The sequence below is a fragment of the Pelobates fuscus genome, chromosome 1, assembly GCF_036172605.1.
Source record: "Pelobates fuscus isolate aPelFus1 chromosome 1, aPelFus1.pri, whole genome shotgun sequence".
NCBI lineage: Eukaryota > Metazoa > Chordata > Amphibia > Anura > Pelobatidae > Pelobates > Pelobates fuscus.
The window spans coordinates 494,832,646-494,854,547 of record NC_086317.1 but is presented as its reverse complement, the minus strand read 5'-3'; the positions used below and the strand labels follow the sequence as shown (position 1 = coordinate 494,854,547).

Here is a 21,902-nt window from a genome sequence, read left to right as displayed (position 1 = left end):
TGGGGTATGTGATACGAATGTAAAATATTCGGTTATTATTAAGTTATCTATTTTTTATGTACTTTCTGCTTTTGTGTTTAAAATGGCGATGTGCCTTTGTCCTGGAGATAATTTAATTACTTCCCAATTATCTCCAGGGCAGAGGGGAGGGAAACATAATGCATTGTGGGAAAAGTCTATGACTGTATGTCTGAACTGTACTTTTGTCCTATTGTAATTAGTCTTCCATTTGGTCCCCTAGGGGAGTGTCCACCAAGTGGGAGACCCGCATAAATACGGGCGGGTAGCCCACAGTAAAGCCAGATCTTGTTTGACCCTCAATACGGAGCTTCTGTCTCGTTTATGGGGAGTGGGATTTACTATTGGAACAGCGCTTTTCGTTATTTCTAGCTGTGAAAGGAGTTCAACTGATTTGATGGTCGGGAGTTACCGCGTTCACTTATTTACCGTTCGGAAGTTTGACGGTCGGCTGTATGGAAACTGCATTTCTGGAGAAGGGGATTATTCACTAAACGGCGGCTTCATCTATTTGGCGGTGAGTGTCGTAACAACCCTCAACACGTAGCTTGGTCTTGTGATTGGAAGGGAACTGCTATATTCACACTGGGGATTGCTATATTTCTTATACTCCCCTGGGTTCTAATCACTAGCTCTTATAAGAGCTGTTCCTGCTATGCTCTGTGGAGTAGGAGAGGTCTTTCCCACATGGTTCTGGATATCAGAGGTTCGTCCAGGGTGGGAGGAAGACAGCGAGATCCCAGCTAAGCTACGGTGCTTGTGGTGTTCGGTGCGGTGCTTACAGTCCTTAGCGTCAGCTAGGAAGCATCTGCTGGTGGAGATACCCAGTTGGGGTGCCAGGTGATCCGTTACATAGGGCTTCAGCATGTTAACATGTTACAGACGTCAGACTCCGGTACCAGAGCACAGGCCGATCACATAGGTAGTGTCCTCTTTTCGTTCCACTTCCCGGTATGGGCTCTGTCAGGCCGCCTGCAGCCTGTTATGTCGGACGGGTACCAAAACATTCTGCCCGACTTGAAAGGGACGGCTCCTGGCGCCCCGATCATACCATGTGCACTGGTGCCTCTGGGCCACCTGGAGGTTCTCCCTTACTAGTTTCTCCAATCGGTCCCTACATGTCAGCACATATGGGACGATGGTGGTCTCTTCCGGATCCCCAGATCCCTCCCAGTGTCCCCGAACTAGATCTAGGGCCCTCTCACTATCCGCCCGAATATTAGCTCGAACGGGGAAAACCCAGTAGATTCCTGGGGCTCCTCCAGATAAGTGAACAGTGAAGGAGATGGGGCAGGGTTTTTTCCCAATCCTTGTGAGTCACTGTAAAGGTACGGAGCATTTTCTTCAACGTACCTGTTACGGTACCTCTTGTAATAAATGCCCAGACCGCCGTTTAGTGGATATTCCCCGGCCACAATACTGTAGTTGGTAGCGTATGCGGTATAACCATGCGAACTGCTAGTTAGGGAATCCTCCAAACTCTCGAACAGTACCGGTACGGCTTTCTACCTTCTTGAACTCCAATCACACGAATCGCCACTTACAGCCGAACGGCAATAGGTCCTAAGCGGCATATAATCCCCATAAGCAGTCTCTAGTCGCTGGTAATAAAATCCCCCCCAATAACGAGACCAAGCTCCATTATGAGGTGTAACGGACCGTTTCAGCATAAAAGGGAATAAATCGGTTTAGGCGATAATCCCCTTTTCCAAACAGGCACAGCTACTGCAGAACATCAAAACTCACGAACTGGATATAGATGAATAAGGTAGCACTCCAGCTGGAACCTCACAAATAGCTGCTAGCAGATGAATAGGAAAAGCAGACATCAGCTTACACTCCTAGCAGTCAAATCTCCAACAGCATACAGTGAATCCCCCCAAGAACGAGACAAGGCTCCGTGTTGAAGGTCAAGCAGTGGTCTGTTTATTCAGGGCTACCTGCCCCTGTATTTATGCAGGTCTCCCACCTGGTGGACACTCCCCTAGGGGACCAGATGGAAGACTGAAACAGCAGACAGACATGTATCACTTTCGTACACACAGCCACAATACTTTCCCACCATGCATCTTGGTTTCCTCCTCCCTGCCCTGGAGATAATTAATGAAGTAATTCAATTATCTCCTAAGACAAAGGCCAGACTCCATTATGCACATGGTGACACAGAAACAGACTATCACTTTAAAATACATACAGACATATTTTATACATAAAACACAGACATGTAACATATCCCCAGATAGCTCAGGTCTGGGTGCACATTATTAGGTGAATGGCACCCAGACCACACAAATACATTTTAATTGCCATGGAGCTAAAGTCTTTAATTATACGAACAGGCTCCATGGCAGGCTATCTGGGTTACTACAGTTCACATAAAACATAAAATACCGAATTCCCTGCATTCACCAAATCCATACGAATGAGAACCAGGGGCTGGAGGTTCAGCGGTACCTGCACGTAAAAGTGTCCGATTTTGGTGCATGAAAGCCGGGCAGAAAAGTGTTGGCTGCCCGGGGAGCTCCAGAACAGCGCCACCTAGCGGCCGCTAAGTGTAACAGCGGCCACACAGTTAACAGGCAATTCACCGCAGCTTCAGGGAGGTAAATTGGCAGCACACTCCAGCTTCTGGGTGGCCAATTAACAACGCCGGCCGGCTTCCCACGGCTCTGGGGAGGTTGGTGAATGGCTGTTTGTTCGGTAGATGAAATCTACCGAACTGCTGTGCAGAAAGGGAGAAATAAATCCTTCTGCACAGTAAAATTAACCCTTTAGCTGCCGGTCCATAGTCCAGAGGTAGCAGGCGGGCAACCAGGCTCCTCCAATACAATGTGGCGAGATTGGTTTCGTCACATCTCTCCCCCTTTCCAAAAAGACTAACAGGGTACCTGACCTCCTGCCGGTCAGTGCCCTTGTTAGTCCAGCAACCCACCCACAAAGCAAAAAAAACAGTACAGCCCACCCACAATAAATAGTTACTACACCTGGGTAGAGGAGAAGTTTGTCCAGGTCCAGGTGCCTCACCACGGCTGTGTAGGGGACTGGTAGGCTGCCTTGGTGGGTTGCTGAGTGGGCAGAGACCAGCGGTACTCTGTTCTGGTGCCAGCACTACCACCGGAGTAGTCTGGTTGGAGCCTGGTTGCTGGAGACGGACTGTCTCCCCCTTAGTTGCATAGCTCTGCTGCTGAGTGGGGAGACCGGTTGTCTCCCCCTTGGATACACAGCTCTGTCGTGGGGGGGTAGGACCGACCATCCCTACCCCCTGTGTGGTAAGTGCAGAGACCACGGTCCCATCTGCACTGGTGGGGGGTTTACAGTCTCCCCCTGGTACATTAAGCTGCCGCTGGGGAGAGGGGGTAACAAGTTCCTCTCCCGATAGAACACTCTGCACATTAATGATCCGCCGCTGGGGAGAGGTGGTAACAAGTTCCTCTCCCATACATACTTTCAGTCTTTGCGGAGGGAGACCGACTGTCTCTCCTCCCAATACAGAGTCCTGCTGCTGGGGAAAGGAGACTGGGCTCTCTGTTCCCTGCTGGATACTCTGCCGCTGGGGACTGGAGACTGGGCTCCCAATTCCCGGCACATCACACTGCCGCTGGAGAATGGAGACTGGGCTCCCAAGTCCCGGCACATCACACTGCCGCTGGGGAATGGAGACTGGGCTCCCAATTCCCAAAAAAACACGCTGCCGCTGGGGAGGGAGGACACTGCTCTCCTCTCCCTGTATTTCCCACTGCCTTCCTGGCATACCACTCTGCTGCTGGGGGGCAGGAACAACTACCTCTGCCCCCTGTAACTCAGCCTGCCGCTGGGGAGGGAGGACACTGCTCTCCTCTCCCTGTACTTCACACTGCCTTCCTGGCATATCACTCTGCTGCTGGGGGGCAGGAACAACTACCTCTGCCCCCTGTAACTCAGCCTGCCGCTGGGGAGGGAGGACGCTGCTCTCCTCTCCCTGCACTTCACACTGCCGCTGGGGAATGGAGACTGGGCTCCCAATTCCCTGCCGGACCGGTGGAGAGACCTCGGTCCCATCTCCACTGGCCACCTGGGGTTCTTCCCAGTAAAACGGTACAATATCTTCCCAGCTGAAGGGGTCTGGATCTGGGTCTGCGCTTCCCTGCTGAGCCTTCTCACTGGAGTGGAACAGATTTTGGTAGCCCTGTTCCAGCTCCATCTCTCGGGTTACTAGGTGGACCAGGTCTTGCTCTATCTCCTGAGTGTCGTCCCAGTCATACCTGCTCTCCCTCCACTCAAAGAGATCACTGAACCGGGCTTGTGTGGTGCTCCCAAATTCAGGCTCTGAGAAAGACTCCCATAACAAGCCAGGACCATCCAACTCCTCTCCCTCTGGCTTGTCATGCTCGGCTGTCCAGGGTATATACTGTGCCATATACCACCAGAGCGCCTGGTAGGCATCCTCCAGCCATAGCTCCTGCCATACCCGGTGCTCTAGTTCCTTCACCCATTCCTCCAGGGGCTGCTCTCCCAGGAAGGGCATCCGCAGGGCCACTTGCTTCTGCAACCGCTGCTCTTCACTGGGGAGACTCTCACCCCGCTGGTATTGTACATTATCCAGGGCCTGGTACCAGATGCCTTTCCTTATTGCATCCCGGTCATCCATGTCACCCTTATTGTACTCCACTGCTGGTTCCATCCTGGTGCTGTCAAGTTGTAAAATCCAGAGCAAAGGTGTCTCCTGTAGCTGTCCTTCGGGCTGTAGGAACGATCCCGCCGCTTGCCACCAATTGTAACGGACCGTTTCAGCATAAAAGGGAATAAATCGGTTTAGGCGATAATCCCCTTTTCCAAACAGGCACAGCTACTGCAGAACATCAAAACTCACGAACTGGATATAGATGAATAAGGTAGCACTCCAGCTGGAACCTCACAAATAGCTGCTAGCAGATGAATAGGAAAAGCAGACATCAGCTTACACTCCTAGCAGTCAAATCTCCAACAGCATACAGTGAATCCCCCCAAGAACGAGACAAGGCTCCGTGTTGAAGGTCAAGCAGTGGTCTGTTTATTCAGGGCTACCTGCCCCTGTATTTATGCAGGTCTCCCACCTGGTGGACACTCCCCTAGGGGACCAGATGGAAGACTGAAACAGCAGACAGACATGTATCACTTTCGTACACACAGCCACAATACTTTCCCACCATGCATCTTGGTTTCCTCCTCCCTGCCCTGGAGATAATTAATGAAGTAATTCAATTATCTCCTAAGACAAAGGCCAGACTCCATTATGCACATGGTGACACAGAAACAGACTATCACTTTAAAATACATACAGACATATTTTATACATAAAACACAGACATGTAACATATCCCCAGATAGCTCAGGTCTGGGTGCACATTATTAGGTGAATGGCACCCAGACCACACAAATACATTTTAATTGCCATGGAGCTAAAGTCTTTAATTATACGAACAGGCTCCATGGCAGGCTATCTGGGTTACTACAGTTCACATAAAACATAAAATACCGAATTCCCTGCATTCACCAAATCCATACGAATGAGAACCAGGGGCTGGAGGTTCAGCGGTACCTGCACGTAAAAGTGTCCGATTTTGGTGCATGAAAGCCGGGCAGAAAAGTGTTGGCTGCCCGGGGAGCTCCAGAACAGCGCCACCTAGCGGCCGCTAAGTGTAACAGCGGCCACACAGTTAACAGGCAATTCACCGCAGCTTCAGGGAGGTAAATTGGCAGCACACTCCAGCTTCTGGGTGGCCAATTAACAACGCCGGCCGGCTTCCCACGGCTCTGGGGAGGTTGGTGAATGGCTGTTTGTTCGGTAGATGAAATCTACCGAACTGCTGTGCAGAAAGGGAGAAATAAATCCTTCTGCACAGTAAAATTAACCCTTTAGCTGCCGGTCCATAGTCCAGAGGTAGCAGGCGGGCAACCAGGCTCCTCCAATACAATGTGGCGAGATTGGTTTCGTCACATCTCTCCCCCTTTCCAAAAAGACTAACAGGGTACCTGACCTCCTGCCGGTCAGTGCCCTTGTTAGTCCAGCAACCCACCCACAAAGCAAAAAAAACAGTACAGCCCACCCACAATAAATAGTTACTACACCTGGGTAGAGGAGAAGTTTGTCCAGGTCCAGGTGCCTCACCACGGCTGTGTAGGGGACTGGTAGGCTGCCTTGGTGGGTTGCTGAGTGGGCAGAGACCAGCGGTACTCTGTTCTGGTGCCAGCACTACCACCGGAGTAGTCTGGTTGGAGCCTGGTTGCTGGAGACGGACTGTCTCCCCCTTAGTTGCATAGCTCTGCTGCTGAGTGGGGAGACCGGTTGTCTCCCCCTTGGATACACAGCTCTGTCGTGGGGGGGTAGGACCGACCATCCCTACCCCCTGTGTGGTAAGTGCAGAGACCACGGTCCCATCTGCACTGGTGGGGGGTTTACAGTCTCCCCCTGGTACATTAAGCTGCCGCTGGGGAGAGGGGGTAACAAGTTCCTCTCCCGATAGAACACTCTGCACATTAATGATCCGCCGCTGGGGAGAGGTGGTAACAAGTTCCTCTCCCATACATACTTTCAGTCTTTGCGGAGGGAGACCGACTGTCTCTCCTCCCAATACAGAGTCCTGCTGCTGGGGAAAGGAGACTGGGCTCTCTGTTCCCTGCTGGATACTCTGCCGCTGGGGACTGGAGACTGGGCTCCCAATTCCCGGCACATCACACTGCCGCTGGAGAATGGAGACTGGGCTCCCAAGTCCCGGCACATCACACTGCCGCTGGGGAATGGAGACTGGGCTCCCAATTCCCAAAAAAACACGCTGCCGCTGGGGAGGGAGGACACTGCTCTCCTCTCCCTGTATTTCCCACTGCCTTCCTGGCATACCACTCTGCTGCTGGGGGGCAGGAACAACTACCTCTGCCCCCTGTAACTCAGCCTGCCGCTGGGGAGGGAGGACACTGCTCTCCTCTCCCTGTACTTCACACTGCCTTCCTGGCATATCACTCTGCTGCTGGGGGGCAGGAACAACTACCTCTGCCCCCTGTAACTCAGCCTGCCGCTGGGGAGGGAGGACGCTGCTCTCCTCTCCCTGCACTTCACACTGCCGCTGGGGAATGGAGACTGGGCTCCCAATTCCCTGCCGGACCGGTGGAGAGACCTCGGTCCCATCTCCACTGGCCACCTGGGGTTCTTCCCAGTAAAACGGTACAATATCTTCCCAGCTGAAGGGGTCTGGATCTGGGTCTGCGCTTCCCTGCTGAGCCTTCTCACTGGAGTGGAACAGATTTTGGTAGCCCTGTTCCAGCTCCATCTCTCGGGTTACTAGGTGGACCAGGTCTTGCTCTATCTCCTGAGTGTCGTCCCAGTCATACCTGCTCTCCCTCCACTCAAAGAGATCACTGAACCGGGCTTGTGTGGTGCTCCCAAATTCAGGCTCTGAGAAAGACTCCCATAACAAGCCAGGACCATCCAACTCCTCTCCCTCTGGCTTGTCATGCTCGGCTGTCCAGGGTATATACTGTGCCATATACCACCAGAGCGCCTGGTAGGCATCCTCCAGCCATAGCTCCTGCCATACCCGGTGCTCTAGTTCCTTCACCCATTCCTCCAGGGGCTGCTCTCCCAGGAAGGGCATCCGCAGGGCCACTTGCTTCTGCAACCGCTGCTCTTCACTGGGGAGACTCTCACCCCGCTGGTATTGTACATTATCCAGGGCCTGGTACCAGATGCCTTTCCTTATTGCATCCCGGTCATCCATGTCAAACATAAAATACCGAATTCCCTGCATTCACCAAATCCATACGAATGAGAACCAGGGGCTGGAGGTTCAGCGGTACCTGCACGTAAAAGTGTCCGATTTTGGTGCATGAAAGCCGGGCAGAAAAGTGTTGGCTGCCCGGGGAGCTCCAGAACAGCGCCACCTAGCGGCCGCTAAGTGTAACAGCGGCCACACAGTTAACAGGCAATTAACCGCAGCTTCAGGGAGGTAAATTGGCAGCACACTCCAGCTTCTGGGTGGCCAATTAACAACGCCGGCCGGCTTCCCACGGCTCTGGGGAGGTTGGTGAACGGCTGTTTGTTCGGTAGATGAAATCCCCTAGGGGATGAAATCTACCGAACTGCTGTGCAGAAAGGGAGAAATAAATCATTCTGCACAGTAAAATTAACCCTTTAGCTGCCGGTCCATAATCCAAAGGCAGCAGGCGGGCAACCAGGCTCCTCCAATACAATGTGGCGAGATTGGTTTCGTCACATGAGGGTAAAACATTAACTGGCTTTACTGTGGGCTACCTGCCCGTATTTATGCAGGCCTCCCAGTTGGTGGACACTCCCCTAGGGGACCAAATGGAAGACTGAAATAATAGAAGGACATGAGGACATTTCAGACATACATCCCCCCCAGTATTCCCAGCATGCATCACAGTTTCCTCCCCTCTGCTCGGGAGATAATTGGGAAGTAATTAAATTATCTCCTCGAGCAGAGGCACATCGCCATTTTAACTACAAGTTATAAAAGACATTAAAATATATAACTTTAAAACTGCCGAACATATTGTATTCGTATAACCCATCCCCGCTGGGCTTTCGCATAGTCAAAATGGCCGCCGCCTCGTGGTCGACATACGAACGATGACCACCCTGTCTTCGGTCTTAATTGAGAAGTGGCTGTGGTTAACCTCAATGTTCTAATTGTGATCAATAGGTTAACAAGCAGCACACTTCTCTCCTGGGTGGCCGTCCGTTCGGTAGTTGCGGTCGGCAAACAAATGTATTCCCTTAACCCAGGCATACGAACGGGGAATACAGGCAAATGGTAAAACAGACGAACACAGTATGTTTAGTCCAGACGGATGGGTCTGTCACAGTACCATTAAAGCGCTCACACAGGCCATTGGTCTGGGGGTGGTAAGGGGAACTCAGAATCGGTTTAACCCCTTAAGGACACATGACATGTGTGACATGTCATGATTCCCTTTTATTCCAGAAGTTTGGTCCTTAAGGGGTTAATGCCCCATAACCTCCACAGTTGGTGGGTCAATTTGGCAGTAAATTGGGTGCCCTGATCCGAGAGAATCTCTCGGGGAAAACCCATCCGGGAGAACACTTGCATCAGGGCTTCAGCCACAGTCTCTGCCCGAATATTGCTTAGGGCGACTGCCTCGAGATACCAAGTGGCGTAGTCCACGATGGTCAGAATGTACTTCTTTCCAGAGGGACTAGGCTTAGCTAGAGACCTATGATATCGACAGCTACCCTGCCGAATGGATCTGCGATTACGGGCAGGGGATGTAGCGTTGCCTTGTGTCGCTCACCCCGTTTCCCCACTCTCTGGCAGACCTCACAGGCAATACTGCCTCAGATCCTTAGATCTGCCAGGCCAGAAGCAGCTTTGGGTGAGCGAGACGCCATATGACTCCTTCCTAAATGCCCTGCCAAGGGGATATCGTGAGTGTGACGGACCGCTGGCACTCCGACCAAGTACCTCCACCAATTGATGCTCTTAGCGCTTGCCGAGGTCTCCGAGCACTCCAACCGACACCATCAGCACTGTGGACCCCACTTCCAGCGAGGCAGCTGCGCTGGGGTCTTGCCGTCTCTCACCCACCCTGGATCCACGACCAGGAACCAGCTCCCAGTGGGTGAACCTCTCCTAAATCCAGAGAGCGTAGCAGGAACAAATCAAGCTATTACAAGAGCTTACTCTGTGTAGGTATCCCTTCCCCCAAACATGAGCCAAGGCTTCAAGAAAGGTGCAAGTAGGTTTGGTTTATTGAGGGCTACCTGCATGGTATTTATGCAAGTGTCCACCAGGTGGACACTCCCCTAGGGGACCTGATGGAACAATGGGACACATTTTGAATATCTATGCAAAAAATGGCCAAGGTAAGGTATACCAATGTATAGGAACAGAGAAGGGGGTAACCCAATATAATTAATATGCAAAAAGGGGGAGGGGAAAAGTGGGGAGAAGAAAGAGTCTGTTCCTAGTAGAGAACAATAAAAAATCCTTTATTATAACTAGTGGGACATCAAAAGAAACTAACTCAGCAGTGACTGCCTGACAAAAAAAGGGAGTGTCAGTTGTGTAAGTCAAAAACCGAGAATACACAAATAAAAAAAAACACAAAATACATAAATAAGAGAAAACTATGAACATAAACTACGCACATAGAGTAAATTTTATACAGGGTGGGTAAGTTAGCGCCGTAACACTCAAGCTTAATGCCGTGCTAAGCCTCAATCTGCTAAGCCAATATGTTCCTATTCTTAACAGCTCATAGTGTCTGGCTGCGAGGGGAATAGTCTCATATACCTGGTACAGAAAAGAGACAGAGAAATATCGAGGAGAATACACAAATCAAAAAAACACAAAATACATAAATAAGAGAAAACTATGTACATAAACTACGCACATAGAGTAAATTTTATACAGGGTGGGTAAGTTAGCGCCGTAACACTCAAGCTTAATGCCGTGCTAAGCCTCAATCTGCTAAGCCAATATGTTCCTATTCTTAACAGCTCATAGTGTCTGGCTGCGAGGGCAATAGTCTCATATATAATGTACCGTGGTACAAGGCAACAAGCTTGTCAGGTGAAAAGTGAAACCATTCAATGTCTAAATAGACAGGTAATATGATATACCAGATGATGTCGTAGTGGACAATGATATATTGATCGGGTATGGAGCTAATCTCAACCGGAGGTGTCTATTGGACAGTTTATACGATTGGTGCCATTGTCACCCTTGGTATGCTAGACCAATATATATCAATTCACAGCAGCTCGTAATGCGCAGTAATGCAGAGCGATACTAAGTATCCACAAAGGGACACGTGTATCCAAATGTACTGGCAGAGCCGGTGATTGCCCTAATCAAATAGAAGATAACTATGTGCACTGTGGGTGCATAGAATGATAGAAAGTATCAAATAGTACCTGTCAGGATGTTATAGCATTCTTGACTCGAAATATTGTAACATAAGCAATCTGTATAAGGCAGAAGTCGGAAAGGTGCCTTCAAGGGCACCTGGTACAGAAAAGAGACAGAGAAATATCGAGGAGAGAAGAATATATAAGGCGTAATAAAGACAGGTACTAATATTATTTATTTATTTATTTATTAAAAATTCTTAAGAAACGCAGTCTTATTACCCATAGGGTCTCGATGCGCATACCAGCAATAAAACAGACAAAACAATATCCAGCAAACAACAGCATTATAATCACATGCATTTGAACCAAGTTAAAAATTTCATGTCATCCCATACGCCTGAGCAAATAAAACTGTTTTTAAGCTCCGGCGAAACTTCAGTAGATCATTCTCAAGTCTTAATGTCAGAGGCAGGGAGTTCCAAAATTGCGCTCCCTGAACATCACTCGTTCTCCCTCCGCACTTTTTCTTTTTAAAATTTGGAATCTTCAATAAGGCTAAATCAGCCGATCTCAAGGATCGACTGGGAGTATAGCGTGTGAATTTATCCTTCAGATAGTCTGGTCCCATACCATGGACTGCCTTATATACCAAACAACCATTTTTAAACAGAACCCGTTCACGAACGGGCAGCCAGTGCAAGGCTCTTAATGATGGAGTGATATGGTCATTACGGGCCACACCCGTAAGTAGCCTTGCAGCTGCGTTCTGTATCAACTGTAGCTTGTGTATGATGTTCTGAAGCAGTCCAATGTACAGAGCATTGCAGTAGTCCAATCGGCTACTGATGATGGCGTTGACCACTGATGATGGCGTTGACAGGAGATTTGATAATAGTAGGCGCCAAGGAAACCAACCCTGTGTAAATTATAATAAGAACCCTGATCGGAACTTAATTAGACACACTCTGTGCAAGGAATGTTACTGTGTTACACACTCACTCTGTGCGAGGAATGTTACCGTGTTACACACTCACTCAGTGCGAGGAATGTTACCGTGTTACACACTCACTCTGTGCGAGGAATGTTACCGTGTTACACACTCACTCTGTGCGGGGAATATCACAGTGTTACACACTCTCTCTGTGTGGGGAATATCACAGTGTTACACACTCACTCTGTGCAAGGAATGTTACTGTGTTACACACTCACTCTGTGCAAGGAATGTTACCGTGTTACACACTCACTCTGTGCGAGGTATGTTAGTGTTCTCACTCACTCTGTGCGAGGAATGCTACTGTGTTACACACTCACTCTGTGCGAGGAATGTTACCGTGTTACACACTCACTCTGTGCAAGGAATGTTACCGTGTTACACACTCACTCTGTGCGAGGTATGTTAGTGTTCTCACTCACTCTGTGCGAGGAATGCTACTGTGTTACACACTCACTCTGTGCGAGGAATGTTAGTGTTCTCACTCACTCTGTGCGAGGAATGCTACTGTGTTACACACTCACTCTGTGCGAGGAATATCACAGTGTTACACACTCACTCTGTGCGAGGAATGTTACCGTGTTACACACTCACTCAGTGCGAGGAATGTTACCGTGTTACACACTCACTCTGTGCGAGGAATGTTAGTGTTCTCACTCACTCTGTGCGAGGAATGCTACTGTGTTACACACTCACTCTGTGCGAGGAATGTTAGTGTTCTCACTCATTCTGTGCGAGGAATGCTACTGTGTTACACACTCACTCTGTGCGAGGAATGTTAGTGTTCTCACTCACTCTGTGCGAGGAATGCTACTGTGTTACACACTCACTCTGTGCGAGGAATGTTACCGTGTTACACACTCACTCTGTGCAAGGCAGGTTGTAGCGCAGATTCCCAAACACAGTCCAACCAGCAGGATCTTCATTGTTTAATTCATTAAATGTCTGTAAAAAAAATCATAAAGATATTTTAATATCAAATGCTTCTCACACTTTCTTAATTTATTTCCACAATTTAATCTAATCCATTTTTGTCACTTTCAAGACATTTCTGTACCAACCCACCAGAAACGTATGGGCAGGTGCCTAAAATGTGGGAAAAGTTGGGTCACTGGACCTGTATTTAAATATATAATTGCGTTCCTTCTACAATATCCCGTTACCTTACCTTCCTACCCTCCACTTCTGTCAGTCATTATCAGACTGGAGCAATTTAAATGGAGTCCAAGAGAAATGGGATTATTTAAACGTTACACTGCTAAAGGCAACACGAAATTGCATTAGGCTGGTCAGGAAAATCAGAAAAAATAAGAAACCGCTGTGGTATTTTTGTTCGGTATTGACAGATAAAAATGAAGGAAAGGGACCTCAGTTAAGAAAAAGGATAAATGAGTCATTTATTACACGTGAATTTACAGAGGAAGAGGTTCTATTTCAACTGCCAAAAGTAAAGACAAATAAGTCAATGTGACCTGATGGAATACACCCAAAGCTATTAAAAGAGCTCAGTGGTGTACTAGCAAAACCATTAACAGATTTATTTAACCAATCATTGATAACAGGAGTAGTCCCAGAAGATTGGAAGTTAGCGAATGTTGTGCCCATTCACAAGAAAGGTAATAGGGAGGAGTCGGGCAACTATAGGCCAGTAAGCCTAACTTCAGTAGTGGGGAAAGTGATGGAAACCATGTTAAAGGATAGGATTGTTGAACATCTAAAAACACATGGATTTCAAGATCAGAGACAACATGGGTTTACTTCAGGGAGATCATGCCAAACTAATCTTATTGATTTTTTTGATTGGGTAACTAAAATTATAGATCAGGGTGGTGCAGTAGACATTGCTTACCTAGATTTCAGTAAGGCTTTTGACACTGTTACACATAGAAGGCTTATCAATAAACTGCAATATTTAAGTTTGGATTCCAATATTGTTGAATGGGTAAGGCAGTGGCTGAGTGACAGGGAACAGAGGGTTGTAGTCAATGGAGTATATTTGAAGCATGGGCTTGTCACCAGTGGGGTACTTCAGGGATCTGTACTTGGACCCATTCTCTTTAATATTTTTATTAGTGATATTGCAGAAGGTCTTGATGGTAAGGTATGTCTTTTTGATGATGATACTAAGATATGTAACAGGGTTGATGTTCCAGGAGGGATAAGTCAAATGGCAAATGATTTAGGTAAAATAGAAAAATGGTCCGAGTTGTGGCAGCTGACATTTAATGTGGATAAGTGCAAGATTATGCATCTTGGACGTAAAAACCCAAGGGCCGAGTACAGATTATTTGATAGAGTCCTAACCTCAACATCTGAGGAATGGGATTTAGGGGTGATTATTTCAGATGACTTAAAGGTAGGCAGATAATGTAATAGAGCAGCAGGAAATACTTGGTTGTATAGGAAGAGGTATAAGCAGTAGAAAAAGGGAAGTGCTCATGCCATTGTACAGAACACTGATGAGACCTCACTTGGAGTATTCTACGCAGTACTGGAGATCGTATCTTCAGAAGGATATTGATACTTTGTAGAGAGTTCAGAGAAGGGCTACTAAACTGGTTCATGGATTACAGGATAAAACTTAAAAGGAAAGGATAAAGGAACTTAAAATGAAGGAAAGACGAGACGGGTGGATATGATAGAAACATTTATATACATAAAGGGAATCAACACAGTAAAGGAGGAGACTATTTTTAAAAGAAGAAAAACTGGGGGTGGGGCCTGACCGCCAAGATGGCCGGACGTACTCTTTGCTAGCTCCGGCACCAGCGGGCGCAAAAACATAAACCATGTTCTACCAAACACTGTCAGCGGTGCATGGTGCCCGGAAAACGACACAGGACCCTGAACGGAACATGCCGATACCTGTCTCGCATCGAAACGCAAAACGAGCGCTTGAACCGGCCATGAGGCCCAAACAGGAGCGGAGCCTACAGCCTGGGGGAGGCAGCCGATCGCCCGGCAAGGGAGCCGCTCAGAAGCACGAATCAAACGCTGCCCTGCTACCCCCCCCTCTGGACCGGCGGGGGATATATTCTGGTCCGCGCTGGGGGTTCCCACCCCCGCAAAGCTACAAAAACGAGCGACAAAAACTGCGGTGAGACAAAAATGCCAGGGCTCAGGCAAGATGGCGCCACTGACAAAGCCAACGACGCAACACACCCGGTTAAGGCCCCCCAGGCATACCTTGGACTTCTTCGACCAACTCTGTGCAAGCCTCTGGACGAAGCTCAGTGCACAAGGTCATGCCTTCAGGCTAGCGAGGAGACTGGCGGCGGCATGGATTCGCCCAGCAACCCGGCGACTCCTGTGTGGACTCCGGCTAAGCACCGCTAGGGCGGCCTCCCGACGGCGCCGAAAAAAAAGATGGCGGGAAAAGGCGACATGTCCCGCGGCGACAGCGCTCACTCCCACTCACACCAGGGTGAGACCAGCCAGCATACCTAAGCTGTCTACCACACTAACCTCACCAGCCACCCGTACCCCAACCTGCGACACCAAGACTCGCCAGAACGGTGAGCGCCACACAGGGACCTCGGGAAGAGCCCGGCGAGAGGAACAGCCGAAAGCCTTAACCCCTGGTGCGCTGGCGATCGAGGGAGACAGACACCTGTACACCTGCAGCTTCCCAGTCCAGGGCATTGGCTGAGCAGTCCATATGGATGCCCACGGCACGCACAGGACACAGGTCCTTTTGTGTCCAGCTAACAGCCTGGTCACAGCAGGATTTCAGGCGTTCTCAAAGTGCTGCAATTAGCTGAACGCCAAGAGACACAAATGCTTATTTAATTTGATTTGTTTTCATGCCTATCTCGTATCCTGTATGCACAGTATACTCCTATCGCAATTTTTACTACCTACTACCATAGCATAGCATGTTTACCTATAAATCAGATTGCATAAACGTTACCTACTCTTGCACAAAAGCTAAAACTAACATGTATTACTATGTTCAAAATTACTTTTTTCATAATGCAACACTGGATGTAAGAATATGGTATATGTTATATAATCAACCATAATGCATGCCCGCAGCCTGTTACTTAGCCTGTGATTTACACGACAACCCACCCTCGCTATGTTTTCGATCTTTAGCTTAGAACAGTGCCATTTTGTTTTTTTGTGTATGATGCCATGGCTATCCTTATGTCACATATAGTGCATAACAGTCTGCGTACTGTACATGCACAATGTGTTATTAATTTTTATTTTACTTAATATATTGCTTAACTGCATCTCGCAGTGAACTTAAAGACAGGGGGCTTCATCCTGTTATGTCTTACTGCGTTTAGTGGCCAAGAGAGTAATAACTGAAGTGTCCAGGCACAGTTACTGTTTGTTTTTTTGTTTTTTTCTTTTTGCACACGTTAGTTACACTATGTAAATCGTGCCCAATAGCGGGCAGAACCTTAAACTACTATCACCTGTCTAGCGTAGTGCGATGCTGCGTTCACTAGCCTGACACCGTGTTAAACACATCACTATGCTTTTTGAGACATACATGTCGCACTACATACAAACTACTTAACCTTAAGCGTTAGACCTACTCACTCTTATAAAGCGACATAAACAGACCAGACAAGCGACCTCACAGTCTAACTGTAACGGCAACAGTAACGGCAACCAGTATTTATGGACTTTATCATAGAGTATTTTATTTACATTGTTTTTTATTGATTTATATGTATAATAAATAGTTATATTTTATTATTTTTTATTACTCTGAGATTTCCATTATATATTTTGTTCCTGGTTTACATCTTTGTTCCTTGGTGGGGATTATACCACCTATGCGCTACTAACTAGAGCGAGGTACGCTCTGGTAAATGTGAGTATGATATTTCTATTCACTTGTCACCCATATCAATATTGGTATTTACTACACTATGTGGATTCTCCTGTCTGTTTTTTCTGTTTGAGACCATCAAGACGTGGACCACCTCATATTTATCCTAGGACGGGGATCATTCAGTCTATGCGCTAAAACAGCAGAGCTCTGTATTTAGCTCTGCCAAATGTGAGTGTATATCCAAATATTTTCTCTATTGTTTTTGGATTACCTACAGGGTTACACTATTATTTTGTATATTCTTCTTTTTTTTTAGGTATACCATTGAAATTGTATGACCATAAGGATTTGAGTACGTATGTTCGTATCCAAATAAGGGCGCGGTTTTCTTTTTTCTTTTTGTTCACTATTGTTTTATCATAAGGTGGGGAATCCTTGTGTTGGTCACTGCTGCCCATCATATAGCACTTATACCACTATAGCGAGCGCCTATACTCTGTTTGTAATAGTTCAGACAAGCCAGCTGTCAGACGCCGGGCAAGGGGGTGACTTTCTGACATTGGCTTCTTATGTTCAAACATGTCCTTGACAGACACCTGACTGTGGGCAGATGAGCAGGAACTGCTCAAGGCGAGAGACGGAGTGGCGGATGGTTGAGAGGGGGCAAGGAGGACAGCAGTGGTTGATGGATGAAGATGCTGGACCAGGAGGAGGATGGCGGCTTTGAGTTTGTGTGCTGCTTGTACTCATGTGTTGATCCCATAGGCGTTTGTGATGTGCAATCATGTGCCTACGCAAAGCAGTTGTACCTAGGTGGGTGTTGGACTTCCCACGACTCAGTTTCTTTTGGCACAGGTTGCAAATGGCATCGCTGTTGTCAGAGGCAGACACACAAAAAAAATTCCACACTGCTGAGCTCTGCAATGACGGCATTCTGGTAGTGGACACAGCATGCGTTGATTGGTGTGCTGTTGGGCTGACCCCGTGTGCCGATGCATGCTGTCTGACTGTGCCACTAGCTCCTTGTGACGACCTCCCCCTGCTTCCAACTCGTCTCCTCCTCCTCTCTGTCTCCCCATCTGAACTTTAGCCCTGTTCTTCTTCTTGCCGAGCGGGCACCCACATGACATCCATGGACGCATCGTCATCATCAACCGCTTCACTTGTATCTGACAACTCAGCAAAGGAAGCAGCAGCGGGTACAACATCATCATCATCACACCGTACGTCCATGTGTGTAATGCTGCCTGACTGAGACATATCCCTGTTATCTACATCCTCTGGCAATAATGGTTGCACATCACTCATTTCTTCAAACGGATGTGTAAATAACTCCTCTGACAGATAAAGTGAAGCGGCTGTGGTGCTAGTGTTGGTGGTGGCGGCAGGCGGGTGAGTGGTATCTTGAGAGGTGCCCGAAGCTAAGCTGGAGGAGGATGGTGCGTCAAGGTTCCAAGCGGAAGCTGTAGAAGATTGGGTGTCCTGTGTTAGCCAGTCAACTATGTACTCAGAACTTTTCAAGTTCAGGGTACGTGGCCTCTGAAAATTGGGCATTATTCTAGGGCAAAAGGGAATCACAGCACCACGACCACGACGGCCCCTGCGGGGTGGCCTGCCTCTGCCTGTCATTTTTTGGGGGATTAGTGGTACTATGCGTGCAAGCTACTGTGAGACCAGATATGAGTGGCACTGTGCACTGGCAGAGGTTGGCAGAGTACACGCTGTAGGCCTCACACCCGCTTGCAGACAACTAACTGCTATTCAATCTATAACCGTGAAAAAAGTTTTGGGGTTTTTAAATGCAATCTATTGCGACACCAGATAAGAGTGGCACTGTGCACTGGCAGAGGTTGGCAGAGTACACGCTGAAGGCCTGACACACACTTATGAAGGACACTGACTGCTATTATATTACAGTCAAAAAGTTTTTTTGTTTTTAAATGCAAGCTATTGTGACACCAGATATGAGTGGTACTGGGCACTGGCAGGGGTTGGCAGAGTACATGCTGTAGGCCTGGCACACACTTATGAAGGACACTGACTGCTATTATATTACAGTAAAAAACGTTTTTTTGTTTTTAAATGCAAGCTATTGTGACACCAGATGAGAGTGGCACTGTGCACTGGCAGAGGTTGTCAGAGTACACGCTGTAGGCCTGACACATACGCTTGAAGACAACTAACTGCTCTTCAATCTATAACAGTGAAAAAAGTTTTTTGGTTTTTAAATGCAATCTATTGCGACACCAGATAAGAGTGGCACTGTGCACTGGCAGATGTTAGCAGAGTAGACGCAGTAGGCCTGACACACCCGCTTGCAGACAACTAACTGCTATTCAATCTATAACAGTGAAAAAAGTTTTTGGGGTTTTTAAATGCACGCTATTGTGACACCAGATATGAGTGGCACTGTGCACTGGCAGAGGTTGGCAGAGTACACGCTGTAGGCCTGACACACCCTTATGAAGGACACTGACTGCTATTATATTACAGTAAAACACGTTTTTTTGTTTTTAAATGCAAGCTATTGTGACACCAGATAAGAGTGTCACTGTGCACTGGCAGAGGTTGGCAGAGTACATGCTGTAGGCCTGACACCCGCTTGAAGGACACTGACTGCTATTATATTACAGTCAAAAACTTTTTTGTTTTTAAATGCAAGCTATTGTGACACCAGATATGAGTGGCATTGTGCACTGGCAGAGGTTGGCAGAGTAGACGCAGTAGGCCTGACACACCCGCTTGCAGACAACTAACTGCTATTCAATCTATAACAGTGAAAACATTTTTTTTGTTTTTAAATGCAAGCTATTGTGACACCAGATATGAGTGGTGGCACTGGGCAAGTGGGCACAGTATCCACTGAGCCTGACACAGAAGCTGGCAGGCAGGCAACTGCAATTAGATTACACAGGAAAAAAAAAGCAGACTGATGTTCTAGCCCTAAAAAGGGCTTTTTGGGGTGCTGTCCTTACAGTAGAGATCAGATGAGTCCTTCAGGACTGTAGTGGACACTGAATACACTAGCCTAGCTATCCATTTCCCTATCAAATCAGCAGCAGCTACACTTTCCCTCCTCTCACTAAGAATGCAGCTTCAGAATGAATCTTAAATGGATGCTGTACAGGAGGTGGGAGGGTCTGGGAGGGAGGGTCTGCTGCTGATTGGCTGGAATGTGTCTGCTGACTGTGAGGCACAGGGTCAAAGTTTACTCAATGATGACGAATAGGGGGCGGATCGATCCGCGCATATGTTTGCTCGCCGTGGCGAACGCGAACACGCTATGTTCGCCAGGAACTATTCGCCAGCGAACCGTTCGGTACATCACTACTTTTTATACATTTTTATAACTTTCTCATTTTACATCGTACATGAATAAAACTTACATTTTTATGAACAACACAACTTGTGGAACAACATATTCAAAATTCGTACAAATCCGTTCAGGGGTTACAGAAATATTAAAAAGTCTCTTTGAACCGACCGCACGCCTGTTTGTATGCCCAAAACAGTTCCACAGATTCAGGCTGTGTGGTCGTTCTATTTCTGCCCTGAAAATAACAAAGTCCCATCCGAAGGCGGCGTTGGAATTGTCGAACTTACTTCGACTTCTGTCAAAGTGCCGAAGTGAAACCGGGTTCGCATTTCTGTGGGGTTCAATTGTCTACTGAAGGTCTATTTTACACCCAAAATGACAAATTCCCATTCGAACGTGTGTTCGAATCTTCGAACGGGACTTAGTCTCCAGCCGCAGTGTCGAAGGGCAGGGGAAGGTACAGGTCAGCGGTGTTCGTTCAAATGTGTGGCCGATTTCCGTTCCACGCATTTGATGGCATACACCGCTGACCGCGTTCGACTGGATTAAAATGGCCGCCGCGACGTGTTCGACTGTCTAATGGCGCCCACTTCGACGACTTCGGCACTTCGACTGCATCCGAAGTGCCAGTTTAAAAGTACAATCCATTTCTTTGTACCACACAGTTAAAGGGCCAGAAACAGTATACAAAAATCCATTATGCCCAAATGCAGTTCTTAAAGGGCAATACATCCCAGGGCCATAGTCGCAGGGCAGGAGGCTAGCGATCAGTCCTCTCCAATGCCCAGTGGCAAATGGCAGTTTGTCACAAGGGGCAAAGGGTTAAAAATAATATCATGAAGTATTACTTTACTGAGAGGGTAGTGGATGCATGGAATAGCCTTCCAGCTGAAGTGGTAAGGGTTAAGGGTAGTGGGAGTTGGCACCCAGACCACTCCAATGTGCAGAAGTGGTCTGGGTGCCTGGAGTATCCCTTTAAGGAGGATCCTATGCTAAGAGATATACAAAATATTGCTGGGACTGAGGTGCTACATCAGCTAAAGAAAGTTAATATATAAACAAAGCTCCAGGGCTTGATGATATTCACCCACAAGTACTTAAGGAGCTAAGTGTGGAAATAAGTGAACCTTAAGTTTTAATTTTTCAAGATTCTTTTCTTTCAGAAATAGTATTGGAGGAAGGCAGATGTGGTTCCTATATCCACAAAGGGTTCAAAATCCTTGCCTGGAAATTATAGACCTGTGAGCTTAACTTCTGTGACTGGGAAATTATTTGAACGGTTGTTAAGGGATAATATTCAGGAATTCATTGGTAAGAAGTGTGTTATTAGCAATAATCAGCATGGTTTTATGAAACATAGATCATGTAAAACTAACCTGATTGCATTCTACGAAGAAGTAAGTAGAAGTATAGATCGGGGTGTTGCAGTGGATGTGATCTACTTGGATTTTGTAGGCATTTGATACGGTTCCTCACAATAGGTAAGTTTTAAAACAGGCCTGGACTAGCCATTGCGCAAACCAAGCTAAGGGCTGAGGCTGACAAGGGAGATCAAAGGATCTCCCCTGGTAGCCCATTGTTAGTTAAACATGCAGAGCAGTGCAGAGAGCATTGAGATTCACTGCTGGCTGAGATCTTCATTCGCAAGCTCCAGATTACCATGACAAAGCTCTCAGTAACGCTGGAGCTAGTCTACTAAGAAGCAGAAAGTACAGTGAGTACACTGGACCACCAGGATGTCCTGACCCCTCTGATATCCCCCCTCCCAGCCTGAATCTACTATGCCACCGAACAGCCTATAAATACAAACTTAAACCCCTTACACACACACACACACACACACAAAACTTCCCCTATCCAAACACACTATAGCCGCTGTACGCACACACCAGTTTATATTATACGTGCACACTCCATATATCAATACACACACTACACCCCA

General features: G+C 47.6%; 1 protein-coding gene across 1 annotated transcript in view; it reads right to left on the bottom strand.

The window, feature by feature from the left end:
• Positions 1–21,902, bottom strand: part of LOC134586276 (mucin-2-like) — a 172,795-nt gene that overhangs the window by 115,251 nt on the left and 35,642 nt on the right. The window contains exon 2 of the mRNA XM_063441762.1: positions 12,721–12,800. Within this exon, the coding sequence (XP_063297832.1) occupies positions 12,721–12,781 (61 nt within the window). The 5' untranslated portion in view covers positions 12,782–12,800. The remainder of the gene's footprint in view (positions 1–12,720; positions 12,801–21,902) is intronic.